At 39.6% G+C, this 13,502-nt stretch overlaps 2 protein-coding genes across 8 annotated transcripts in view; one reads left to right on the top strand and one right to left on the bottom strand.

Annotated features, from left to right (window-relative positions):
* The window catches only part of dab2ipb (DAB2 interacting protein b), a 92,672-nt gene extending 88,901 nt beyond the window's left edge, over positions 1-3,771 (top strand). For all 7 annotated transcript variants that reach the window (XM_055153722.1, XM_020921625.2, XM_055153724.1 and 4 more), the window contains 2 exons: positions 197-284; positions 961-3,771. In XM_055153722.1, coding sequence (XP_055009697.1) covers positions 197-284; positions 961-1,128 — 256 coding nt within the window. In that variant the 3' untranslated portion in view covers positions 1,129-3,771. The remainder of the gene's footprint in view (positions 1-196; positions 285-960) is intronic.
* An 848-nt stretch (positions 3,772-4,619) lies between these two features.
* On the bottom strand, positions 4,620-13,020 carry ttll11 (tubulin tyrosine ligase-like family, member 11). The gene is made up of 11 exons (XM_020921774.2): positions 12,386-13,020; positions 11,687-12,312; positions 10,206-10,305; positions 9,944-10,077; positions 9,176-9,466; positions 8,801-9,085; positions 8,627-8,722; positions 7,918-8,030; positions 5,604-5,840; positions 5,414-5,520; positions 4,620-5,197 (listed from the first exon to the last, which is right to left on the bottom strand). The coding sequence occupies exons 2-11, from the start codon at positions 12,170-12,172 to the stop codon at positions 4,911-4,913; spliced, it is 2,136 nt and encodes a 711-aa protein (XP_020777433.2). The 5' UTR covers positions 12,173-12,312; positions 12,386-13,020; the 3' UTR covers positions 4,620-4,910.
* Positions 13,021-13,502: the final 482 nt, after the last annotated feature.

Raw genomic sequence — 13,502 nt, 5'->3', positions numbered from 1 at the left:
TAAGCAAAACGGCCTTCTCCACTGAGATGAACAGATAGCAGACCCTCCACAAGAAAAAAATATATTCCAGTTCAAGTCCAGTTGTGGATAATAGGATTTGTATTATGTCATGTCTGCAATTTCCAAGTGCTGCCAGAGTGCTTTTATTCACAAATCAATTTGTGGCTTTTTAAAAGACATTTGGACTTTGTTGCAGGCTCATGTCGGTGGAGGAGGAGCTGAAAAAGGATCACTCAGACATGCAGGCCGTGGTGGACTCCAAACAGAAAATCATTGATGCACAGGTCAGTTCTACATTGTGCCTCTGTGCTGTATGTACAGAGGTGGTTAGTTACATTTACTCAGTTACATTTACTTGAGTAACTTCTTCAAGTAGTTTTCATACACCATGTTTTTACTTTTACTTGATTTATATTTGGCAGGGAACTAGTACTCTTACTTCAGTAAAAGTTTATTATTCTTCCCACTGTGAGTAAGTCTTCAAGGGACAAAATCTTTGAACATTTGTGTTTTTTGCACTTCAGATATGATTTAATGTGTGACTTATGTTTTGCCCTTCAATTACATTACATTTAAATCATAAATTAGATGTTACAGACAGTGAGACTTACATTACTTTTACTTAAGTGTCAGTTTCTCCAAATACTTTTTTACTCTTACTTAAGTTATTTCTTTGGCCACTACTGTTTCCTGAGTAAAATTATTTTGAAGTCATGGTACCCACCTCTGTACATCCACGCGCGGTTTTCTCTCTAGAACAATTGTGCTGTCAGTTGTGTCTCCTGCTTGACGACGCAGACATGTTTTATTCATTTTTCCATCAAGTTCTGTCTCTGCTCCTGACAAGATTTGTGGACTTTTCACTTTCTGCATTTTTCTACTTGTATTTATAGCAGACTTTACAAATGTGTGATCCTATTTTTGGCTCTTAACTTGAATTGTTTTTATGTGTGCGCATAGGAGAAACGTATCCAGTCTCTCGATGCAGCCAACGCGAGGCTGATGAGCGCCCTGACACAACTGAAGGAGCGCTACAGCATGCAAAGTCGAAATGGCATCTCCCCCACCAACCCCACCAAGCTCCAGATCACAGAAAACGGAGAGTTTCGAAACAGCAGCAACTGTTAGATGATTATGCATGTGGGGAAGCATGTAATGTAAGAGAAACTGCATTGTGGCTGTTGGGATACCTGGCGGACATTTTGCTTTATGGATTTTGAAGGACCAAGCCAGAGAAGGAGGTGGGACTTGAGCATGACTGACAGATCACCAGACAGCCTTCGAGAGAGCTTGTATATATAGTATAACACATAAAAACAGTACAGTTACACACACTGGGAGAAAGCAGGACCCTGTTTGTTGGGACGAACCACTATCAATCTACACAAGATGAGTGCCGGACCCATTGCCCCTAGCAACCCTCGTCTCTCTGTTTGACTGAAGTGGACTCGGCTTAAATAACTATAACACCATCACGGATTATCTCTTTGTTATTTTAAGAGGATTAATGCTTTATTTTCATTGTTTATTAAGAACCAAATAGGAGCTTAAAATATTTATAATCCAAAACAATCTTCTGGTCACCTCTTGGATGTGTCCCTCTCTTCTTTCTCTATTGTTCTCTCGCTCTCTCCGTCCCTATCTAGTGCACTTTGTGAAGAAAAGCTATTGGTACATGAAACGCCTTAAAACACACCACTCTTTACCTACAATCCCGTTCTACTTCTGCAAAAAAGGCACAACTTATACTGTGGATTTGTAAAAATTGGTTGTACACACCTAATGTATACTAAAATCTATGTGATAACGCTATAAAAAAAACTTTTAATATAGATGTATGCATTTTCTTCTATAGATTATACATTCATATAGCTATATTTGATAATGTCAGATGTAAAATGGCTCCTTTTTGTTCGAAGTGAGGTGCTAGGTTTTTGTTTTCTGTTGCAATCCGATGACTAGTTGGAGAAGACAGCAGATCCATACATGACCAGTGTTGCTACATTCTACTTAGCCCTTTACAAACCGTGTACAACATGTTTTACAGAATTCTAACCACCTCTCGGGGCTTTGTGTTGTTGGTAAACATAAATCGGCTCCAGCAGCCCCACAACTATCCAGACATTCATTCTGTACACTGGACTGGTGAGCCACCCCTGCAACAGGCTCTTACACCTCTGCATTTACCTACTGTGACTCTGCTAGCGAGTCCTTTGAACACGGATCATGCATCAACATTACGACCACTAGCATGATTGGTTATTTTAATGTTTGGTTTAATTCTACAGAGTAGACCCTTACACCACTAACTGTGAACTGTCATTTCTCTTCTGTCAAAACATGACTTCATCAACTTTGAAATTTGTTGCTCTACTTTAACATCTTCTTCCTCTACTCAATATTGATGAGTTGCATCAAAAATATTAAACCTGGTTGCGAATATATCTTTGTGCAACATTAACACAACCAATGATGCAGGTACAGGTCATATTGCTAGCCCTGATTGGTGTACCTTTTAAGCCAGACTCCATAGTTCTGAATGTGAAGATGCTCACACATGGTCTTACCTTGAGGTTATATGTCCCTCTAACGGTTATACTTTGTATATTTTATTTTTATTTTATTTTTAAGTGAGGCTTTGCATGCTTCTTCATTGTTTTAGAGCCAATAGCAGCGTGAAATTACACCCTTATTTTATTGCGAGATGGAAAGCGATGGTGATAAACTAAATGGCTTGCTGCAGATTTATGTAGTAAATATATATAAGATTAACAGAGTGTATCTAGCGACTGGACAGCCTGAGAAAGTGTAAATAAATAAATTGCTGACACTATTTTTATGTAATGTTAACAAGAGCTTTTTGTAAATGTTTTTGTCCTAAACCTCTGCTGTTACCATTATGGATATTGTAAATAAATAGCTCAGTCAGTGATCTGCTCTCATTGGGTAGAACTGTATTTAGTCAGCCTTCTGTGTCCTCCCTGTTCAGTCTGTTGGCACTTTCTATATTATGCTAGCCAAAAACAGATTAGTCAGATACTCATGTTTTAAAGAATAGATTTCAGTGGTCCAAGGGGCTTCAGTTACAGTGAGATTCGCAAGCACAATCCTCTTTGACTCTAGCTCTATGCACTTTTCTGTTCAGTACTAGTTGGCAAACGGCAATTTTGTAGCACAGCACATAAACAGTGTTGTGATTGTGGACTTTAAAAAGAAACATGTACTTGAGGAACTGCTGTAAAAAGAAATAATTTTAATGAAATACTTCACCAAATATAATGCATACTGAAAGTTAGAATTATGATGACAGTAAATTTATTAAATGTATGTCTGAATAACTTGCTCAGTTTAAGATGTAGCTCTACTGATGCCCCATACAGGTGTTGACTTTGTAAATAAAATGTTTGTTGGACATTATTAAATGGCCCAAAACAATTGCATTGAATTGCCATATTTTGCATAAGCAAAATATTTGACATGTTTTATTGCGTCAGTTAATGGCATCTCCACAGTTCCTCAACAGTTAAAATCCACACGACAACCCAACAAATTGAACAATAAAGTAACACATGTTGTATGTTTTCTATGATCCTGTAGAAATTACTTTTGTAAGTATGTTGAGAGTATAAAGTATTTGCTGGATTCTGCTTCCTTTGGCAACAGTGACAAAACAATAATGTACAGAACTTGTGTTGACAAAATGTGGCTGTGCAATTTATGTACATTTGCAACTAGACCTATTAAAGTTTTATTTAGCTATTTTAAAGCTTAGCTGGCTGCTCTGGTTTTCCTTTTATTATGCCATGTACATTAAGCTTTAATTTGTGTATTTGATTAAATCCTCACTCAGGCCTAGATGGCAGGGTGTGAGAACATATGCTGAAGTTTGGGTCCAAAGGCCTGACCTACATACTGTCTGATTGTTATTCTCAACACTAAGGAGTCTGTTCTGAAGGAACAGTAGGTATCCTACTCAATGTTGTAAAGGCCAAAGACTACATTACTGTATGTTAATGCAAACATTATGGACATTTTTTATAGGAGATAAGAAGCATTTTATAATAAGGACAAGAATAGCACAGTTTGAAGAGCAAAATTATTTTATTTATAATTTTGTGAATACATTTATATTCTTAGTTTCTGATTAGTGTTTAGGTTATGCTTTACTAAAATGTAATCTGACAAAGGTGTTTGCATAAGTGAAAGAGTACATACTAAGCTTAGTTTTACTTTAAATACCTATGTAGTTTTGATCCTTTGATCATTATGTAAGAAATTATGCACCATGCTTTTACTGCTCAAGTAATTAGTTTGCTAATGGCAACTTACTTCCTAAGACTCTTTCCATCCATCACTTAAGGGTGGAGGCTGCCTGACTGGAACTGCTGCTGAACTGAAATAGGATAAGTGGCCTTTTCCATTTGAATACTTATTCACTTAACTCACAGCTAATGGGCTTAAGAAGCTGTGATGCAAGGCTCAGCCATTGGCTGTGTGGAGTCTTTCCCAGTAGATCCTAGAACAATAAATACACACAACACTCAGAATGAACCAGTCACACTTGCATTCAACCTGTGCAAACAAAACTCAAGTGCAATTTCAAAAAAATACACATCCTCGACACTGCTTAGTGCTTTATAAATGCCAGTGGTAAAGCTAGTTTATCAGTCACAACAAAGAAGATGCGTGTGCACATACAGTGGAAGGAGGCCAATAGCTGCCCAGTAAAACGAGCCATAGTGAACTATGGTCAGGCCTCAAATCAGATTCCCTGCTCCTTCATCCCTGTAACACTGAACAACCATGCACTGTTCACTCAGTCAGGATACAACCCTCCTTCCCATGATTCCCATCATGCCCCTCTGTGGCCACAATGTAAGGCAGCCTCTCAGTTGTTCATCATGTGTCCCTCAGTTGTCTGCGTTGACCCTGAGGCCACGGGCTTTGAGTCTGTAGTGAAGACGCTGGTCCTGGCTGACGGCTCTCCTCAGAGGAGCAGGAGAGAGCTGTGCAGTGTGGGCCAGAGTCCTGGTGCCTCCAGACAGAGCACGGCTGCAGCTCACTGAGCGCCTCTCCTCACATACACTCAGCTCACACAGCTCCAGCAGAGCTACCACCTGCTGCCTCTGGCCCAGAGATTTGAACCTGCGTGCAGCCAGTGAGAAGAAAGCCTCTACAAAAGCTTGCAGACCCATGCCTGCAAAACATGAGGCAGACTATGGGCACTGGCTTCAAATCAACCTTTTATAGTTTGTTGTAAATTGCACTTACACTTATTAAAGTGTCATCAAATGTCATCTGAACTTTATTAAATTTAAAATTAGCTACAGCTACTATTGCACTCATTCTTTAAATATTTAGTTAGTCTTTCTTTACAACAGGCACCTGTTTTAAAAATGTTTCAGTACATTACCAGCTTCTCTGGAATCTGCCACCGCTCCTGCCCAACGCCGTGTGATGTCAATGTAGAGAATGTCCACAGAAGCCATTGTGAAACTACTGTTGCTAAGTTTGCAAGTCCTGTGTAAAAGGGAAATGCATGTAAATAGGTATGACTCCAAATAAAAGTATTAGATGTGTGTGAATACAATCCCTGTATGTACCTGATGAAGGTCCTAAAGGCTGTAGGGCCCAGGCGCATGTTGCCTTTAACCCCCAGGAAGCGAATGAAGAGGGCTGCAATGCGCTCCACCAAACGCAGATGGTTGAACTGTTTGGTGTATTTGGGGTAGACCTGTTTGAGACACAGAGAGGGCAGGGCTTCCTCTGGATTGGACACGGGGGACTCAGGCTCTGCAGAAATCTCTTCTGAAGCTTCTCCTCCAGGTCTGGACAGTGCTCTGGATACAAATACACAAATACTTTCAAATTACACTGGCCCACCACCTCTGCACATATACAGTAATTCTGTTTATTCCCAGGTCTGAATTATAGGCTTCATCCTGAAAGGACATTGCAATAAACTAAAACACCATGTGCTTTTGTCACATTTTTTACAGAGTGCACAACCTGAATGAATGCACCATGCTTTTCCCATGAGTTGGCAGTTACTTTGGGGCTTGGCAGAGGGCAGTGAAGAGTAATGTTGTGTGAGGGATAAAAACTCACCTGCCCTGGCTTCTCCAAACCCTTGGTCAGTCAAGAGTAACAACGGCTATTTTTAAATGCTTAACAACTATCACAATAGCATAAAAAGAACTTATCAACTTATTCATGTATACTGATAATTTTGACCATGTCTTGAAATGGTATTTTAAACATTTGAAATTAAAACGTTTCTAATTCATGCAGAATAAAATATAGTCATATTATCACTATTAAAGACAGAATAAACATAAACTAACTAATGAAATATGCATGTCAATGGTTATCAAAGCAGCAGCAAATTGCAAAGTTCCTCTATTTTATTTTATTTTTTTCTTTAAATATTAACTCAGACTGGGTCTAACCAATTTCCAAATGTATCTAACAAGGTTTTACCCAATGTCTTTGGTGTGAGTCTCTATCTTCAACTACTCTGAACAGGCAGGTGCCTCTAGGTGCTTCCAGGTTTACAGTGCTGCTGCCTGTTGTGGAACACTCTCCCTCTTCATAAATGAGTGAACAGTGTGAGAGAGCCCTGCTGACGGTTTAACAGAATCAGTCATCCCACAGCAGAGCGCTCAAAAGGACATCACCCCTATCTGTTTAGACAGGATGGGCACGTCTGCTGCAGCTGCTGACAGCCTCACACAGAGAGGCCTGTGTATGCACACGGCACACAGCGCATGCAGCAGGACCCACGATGAAGGAGATGAAGAGGATGAAGAGGGAAAGGTGAGCACTGAATGGAGACAGGTTCATAAAGAAATGTGGTTCAGCTGTGTGGCACAAGAAAAGGACAGAGTGACTGAACACCATTTTGAACTGACGCCATCTTTTCATAACTGCTAAAGTCAGAGCCCGCGGAGAACGTGAGTCATCCATCAAACACACATTCCCCACAGGACAAAGATGCACTCCTTGTAATTAGACTATTGAGATGTTTTTTTCTACTTATCACCCAAGTCTGAAATACTTACACTCTCTCTATTCAAAGTATACTCAGTTGGAATAAGTTTGGTCTAAATATGGATTTAATGCATATTTTGAAAACTAATGTTAATTAACTTTTCTTCCGCCAGGAAGATATTAGTGTTGTTACTAATGTTGCTAAAATTAATAAAGTAAATTTTTTTTTTTCTGGGAAAAAAAAAAAATAATAATCACAAAAGGACAAAATCTTTCTTTGAAAGATAAAATGGCAATATATATAATATGAATCTGAAATAAATAATTTGGATAACTTTGGAAGATTAAATGTAAATAGCAACCCTAATTCATAATTCCGAGGCCTGGTAGATATTTTAACTGTAAAAATAGATTTTAAAAAGGTAGATTATTCAAACATCTAATAATGTCAGTAGTGAAAGCCAGTATCCATTCACAAATATTATATGTTCTGCTGATTAAAGCAGGACAAAGGTGCACCAATGAATATGAAAAGGGATTCAATATGAAGTACAAGTCCAGAATATGAATGTTATTCCTGAGACAAAAGCATATTTCACAGATGAAAGAGAAGGGAAAAGATGGAGATGCAAGGAGGAAGGGAAATGGTAAATCCTTTTGTCATGGAAGAAAAACTGTCCAACAAAAAACTCAAAGAGTAGAGGAGAGGATTTATAAGCAGGCAACACTTGGGCTACTACTCATCCAGACAACCATCAGACTTATGTATAGTTGGCTGTGTGTTCTCACCACAAACCATTTAACAGGCTTCTATAGAGCTGCTGAGGACTGAGGAGATGGGCTTTGAGAGGGAATGGGCCGTGAGAGGGGACGGGTGCGTCCTTAAAAATGAAAGTCCAAGCTTCAAACGTGTGTGTGTGTTTTTACATTGGCGGTTTCTTGCGGCTGGGATCCATAAGGCGCAGTGTGTCTCTGATCACATTCACTTTCACCTCTTCATCCACAGGACTGGGAACATATTCAAATACACCTGGTGTGATCTGGACCACACAAAAAGCAAGCAGGTGAAATGTGCTGACTTTATTATAGTGTAGCCACACATTAAATTTCATTATCATTACTTTTTTGTTCCAAGGTTACACAATGATATCACAATATCATATGTTATTTATGCAGATCCCTTTGATTTCCCCCCTGCTCTTTCTCCCTCTCTCTTCTATGAAAACTTGTCATTCGCATCAGAACAAATGAAAAATAAAATGAGCCATCAGAGAAGAATAGCTCCTCAGAGCCTAAATGCAGAAAGACTCCTGCTTAACGCTCACACTAAGGTCACTCTTCTCTGATCACTAGTTGGAAAACCAGTGACAGTCTTGCCTCCCTGCTCTCACGCACTACACAACTCATCTGCAAGTACACTGAGGAGTGGAGCAGTTAAAATCTGTTAAAATTATACTAAACCAATAGCTAGCTTCTGTTGTGTTTTGTGACTTCTATTCAGCTCTATAGAGGGTAACTGGCACTCAACCTTGCACAATTTGCACAATCTCTAGGCATGTCTCTTTGTTTTACATAATACAAGACCATTATGTGTGATTTTTTTTTTTACATTTTGCATAGTTTTATTGATTCTTACCTCTTGCTCATGCTCAATCCTCATGCTTGGATTGGAGTTAACTTCTAGCAAAACTGGTTTCAGGTTCTTCATCAGGAGTATATCAAATCCTAATATCTAATAATTTTTGGAAGACAGTTATTATATTTTCTGCAGGTGCAGGTCTAACTAAACAAAATTAAAAGTGTAACCAACCTGAAAGCATGTAGGTCCAGGTTTGCCAGGAGGTATTTCTGCCTGGTAGTAGACCTTCAGTTCAGGCACCACAGCAATAACGGTCTTAATGACCAATGCGATAATGTCAGACCACACCTTCTTGATGTCCACTCCTTTAGCGGCGAGCCTGTACAGCACACTGGAAAGAGTGCGCTTGCTACCTGTGCTCTGGCTGTCGGAGTGGACAAAGTTGCCACTGTGAACATTGAGGGAGTAATTTGTCAGATGCATGAAGACATGGCTGAGATTCTTCTGGCTTGGCTCCTTACAAAATTGCGAATAAATACATCAGTATGGTACAAGAAAAGTAGGAGGATATAATTTTGCAGAGGTCTTGGATTAGAGAGCTACTACCTGGTAAGGCTCTGTGCAAAAGCGTGTTAGCCCTTCCTTGGCAATGTAGATCTCCAGTGGTTCCAGTGACTTGATGAGCACATACAGGCGGATGTCAAATTTGAGCTTGTCGATGAGTAATGGCTTATGAATGTACTCCTGGACAACACCTTGTTTGGCCTGTGACCCAGCAACAAGCTTCAGGTCACTGGGGTCACGGATGAGGTAGATACCGTCTCCCTGAGAGCCCCCATCTGGCTTAACTATAAAGGTGTGGTTGACAGTTGCATCGCTCTCCTTCACCATGCGAATCTACACAAATTCAAATAACAAAATCAGAATCAGGACAATGTTTATTGCCATTGTCAGTGAACACTTTCACAAATCTGGAATGTATGAATGATTTGGTACAAATATAATATATACAACACGATGCAATCATTAATGGACTACAGCAGATGGCTGAGTCATGTCTTGCAATATGAAATATAAGATTGTGATGCCCTCTACTGGACATATAGTGCACAATACTTTCAGTCGATTCAGTAGATATCAGGGTTTTGCCATAATGACATTTGGATCTACTTTTTGGCAGGAATGTTAAGTGCTTTAACTTGGCAGATTTATATAGATGTTTTTTTTAACCAATTATTAATTATAATAATTATGAATATATTAATTATTATTAAATCATTAATATAGGTCCACCTAAACTAGCAGCCAATTTATAGATTATGTTTACACTCAATACATTTAATAAAGGGATGTGCCTTTCCCTAGTGTGATAACCTGTGTGGTGAACTGCTGGTACTCTTCAGGTAAAATCCATGAGCGGGGATAGAAGTCATACTCCTCTGGGAACAGCTCCTGCATAGTACGCATAGCACGGCTCATGTTGATCTTCCTCAGCATCTCAACCATTCCTATGATTTCAGATATAATGACAAATAAAGAAATTCAACATCATTACATTGGGAATAATAATTTGTGAAATCTTTACAACATATTCCTTTGCACAAAATCATGCATATTTACAATTAACGTGATTCACCTGGAAACTTGTTGACCTGCCCAGAGACAATATGTTCATTGTCGTGGAAAGACACACCATGCCAGTATATGTCACAGGCAGCTCGTCGTCCCATGGGAAACTGTGTAGAAACAAGCAACCATCTAGCGTGACTCAGGTGTTTACAATGGTACTTTACAATGACAAGACAGGGCAGGGTTAATCGTGGCCAAAACGGGAAGGTCAGGTGTGCCACCTCAATGTGATAAGCTGCTGGATCAAGAAGAGATACTACTAAAGCCTTTTAAGGAGGAAATCCTACCAGCCCTGATAACCAGCTTACAGGAGTATGTAAAATAAATATTGTTTGCATTGATTCAAGAGGTCACAAAATTGATTTAGAGTCTACTCAGCCTGTATTTAGAAATATTAGTTTATTTACATTTTGCATGGGTGCATTTACCCAAAATTGTTAAACTAATCAATACATTACAATCATTGACTGAACAACAATCAATACAACAGTGTTATTAGATGTGAAGGAATTAAATTAGACGCACTCCAACCTGTTACTTATGATATCCCTGCATTGACTATTACACCTCAAATGAGTAAAGAGTCTGTTGGATTACAGGAGCTTAATGCTAATCATTTCCGACTGTTGTACGAACCACACGTGCTACAAGTGTGATGACAGCTGACCCTCTTTTGAACCCCCAACAGTGAGTAAATATTACATTTTAAATGATGTTAATATACATGATATGATACATACAAAGTCTCAAAGAAAGCTAAAATAGGAGAAAAGCTAAAATCTTTGATCCAGTCCTGACCAACAGTGAACCCATGACCTGATTACCTTGCAGTAACTGTGCTAACCCGTTGACTATGTGTTACACTGGTTGACCCACAGATCCACTGCTTTCATAGAAACATCAGACACACTGTAGTTACGCATAAGAGCAAACAAGGCCAGTGTCAGCTCATGTTTCTTTCATGAATTACCAGATCTTTAAGATGTGTGCCAGACTCTTTTTGTCAAGGGCAATAACTTGAGTTTACTTCACTTACCCCATGGCTTTGACCTCTGTTACGCCTCATGCATAATGTAGACTCAGGTAATAATAGCAGACAACAGGTATTAATTGCATGCGTGCATACCACTCAACTGGGTTGAGTTAGTGGCAAGCAAGATCGATTTGCTCTGCACATAAATGATTCAAGTTTATAGGGCTTTATCCTGAACAACTTTCATCAGTAATTTTATACAGCTTCATTTATTGTGGAGAATGCAAATGGTAATATCGTTGTGTATTATTTAATAATGTCATCATTTATGGAATTGGGTGCAATACTACCTGATAAAATTAGTTCATGTATTCGGAATGTATAAGATAAAGTGGCTCCAGATGGCTTCAATTTAAATATAATCTCCTATTGGTGCATTTAAAGCCCTATATTTTCATATGGTGTAAATAGTCCTTATGTTGCTATTTGTAATGACCAAACATTTCATTACTAACCTCTTTCCATTTGAGATGCTTGATGCTGATTTTCAGAGCCTCCAGTGAGGTTTTGGCCTTTGAGGAGTCCACGGTCACAGGTTTCTTCTTCCGTGGATGTTTAATTCCATTTTCGTGATCCTGAATGTTTTTCAAATGGGGGTTGTTCATATAGTTGCCATTGGGCTCGGACCTACCCTGCAGAACTTTCTCAGTTCCTCTGATAAGAAGAGTTCTCTCATTCTCTTGTCTGTTTTGTTTTTGTCCTAGAAGAGAACTGTGGAAAGGTGGATCTTTATTGTGTTTGACACTTAAGTTTTTGTCTTCTTTAGCTGGTTTCCCACGACTTTTGCTTCTATTTCGACAGGTGCTCAAATTGTTCGTATCTCGTCCAGTTATGGTGATACTGGGAGCGTCTGGAGAGACAGAGGCCGAAGGAGAAGGCATTGACACCAGCTCCTCGGAATCGACACCCTCCTTCTCTGCATCCTGGACCAGTGATTTCATTTGCTCGATCTGAACCTTTACAGGAGCATGATACAGCTGTTCACGTCCACAGATTTGACAGACGCTGCCAAACAGGGCACAGTGAATCCTGTAGTAAACGCAGTGATCCGATGCCGGGTGCAAGTCAAGCTAACGTTACTCTGCAGAAATAAAACAACATTAGTTGCTGCTTTGAATTGTAATTAAAAATAAATGAACAAAGTAGCCACTTACCTATACCCGATATTGGACTAAACCACTGGGCAAATCACTGAGCTAGGGACGTAAAGCAAGCCGATCAAAAACAGCAGAGAAAACTTGCTACTTGCTGCTAGTGGCTCCTTCTTCCAGAGCTAGTACGCTAATAGCTAGCCGATAGCTGAGCTGGCCGTAACATGTCAACCTTGCCTTTTAGTCCCGTTGTCCTTTCGACATTATTGCCCTGTAGTGCGGTCATGACCGATGAGGTCTAGCTACATGCAGCATTTTGACTTCCCTGAAACGCCCAGTGCCACAATCTGCTGTGTGTCCGCAGTCCACCTCCCCCCGTCCCGTGTCCTGTGTTGTTCAGCAGCTCAGCAACAGAAGACCAGCCTCCGTGTGCGCTACTGTCTATGGTGTGCACGCCATCTGATGCTACCTTTCTAGCCCATCGTAATCCCCTCCGTCTCCCCTCAGTTCGCTTCAGTTAATGGCATAACGTTCGTTTCGTTATCTCCAAAGCACACATTTCACATTACGAGTCTTATTATGATGGGCTACTCTAAATTGTAAATACATATATCATTCCTCATGTCTAATTGTAAATATGGAAAATACATTTCCGATAACACCTGAAGTACCATCATGGGGACGAGGGGATGACAGACCATTTGGATAGCGTTCACTCGGCTCAGACTGCTGATGCTATTGCAGTTTAAAAGGGTTATTGACTAGCATATATTTAGAAATGAATACTTTTGCTATTCTGACACAATAAGGAAACATCATACCTTATCCTCCATATCGCCAACACAAGATATCCCACAGAGTGACGGGTTAGGTTCAGGGAACACTTAATATGGTATGCAGCCATCCTCTTTAAAGATAGTAGACCCATGTTGTATTTTAAACTATTCCAGGTCTAAACTAAATCACTAATTTAGGACTAACTGAAAGGGTCACAGAGTGAGAATACAGTTGTAGAACCAAGTAAGATCGGGCACAGTTTCCATTCCTTGTTTTTTTTTTTTCATTATTTGCCATAGAGAGCAGAGTTTCAGAATTAAAAACTGGGCACTCACGGGTTTGGGTGGTTGGTGATATTTTGTGAAATTGGTGATAAATTGTGAAAACAGCGTGCAATTAAGAA

The sequence above is a fragment of the Boleophthalmus pectinirostris genome, unplaced genomic scaffold (genome assembly GCF_026225935.1).
Source record: "Boleophthalmus pectinirostris isolate CB_2022bp ecotype Guang Dong unplaced genomic scaffold, ASM2622593v1 HiC_scaffold_18, whole genome shotgun sequence".
NCBI classification, from domain to species: domain Eukaryota; kingdom Metazoa; phylum Chordata; class Actinopteri; order Gobiiformes; family Gobiidae; genus Boleophthalmus; species Boleophthalmus pectinirostris.
This window is presented reverse-complemented; position numbering and strand designations above follow the sequence as displayed.

Coding starts and splice junctions, on each gene's coding strand:
- ttll11 (XM_020921774.2), bottom strand. CDS start 12,172: ATGAAATCACTGGTCCAGGATGCAGAGAAGGAGGGTGTCGATTCCGAG. Junction 9,086..9,175: donor TTTGCACAGAGCCTTACCAG/GTAGTAGCTCTC, acceptor CAATTTTGTAAG/GAGCCAAGCCAGAAGAATCT. Junction 5,198..5,413: donor GGCAGATTCCAGAGAAGCTG/GTAATGTACTGA, acceptor CATGTTTTGCAG/GCATGGGTCTGCAAGCTTTT.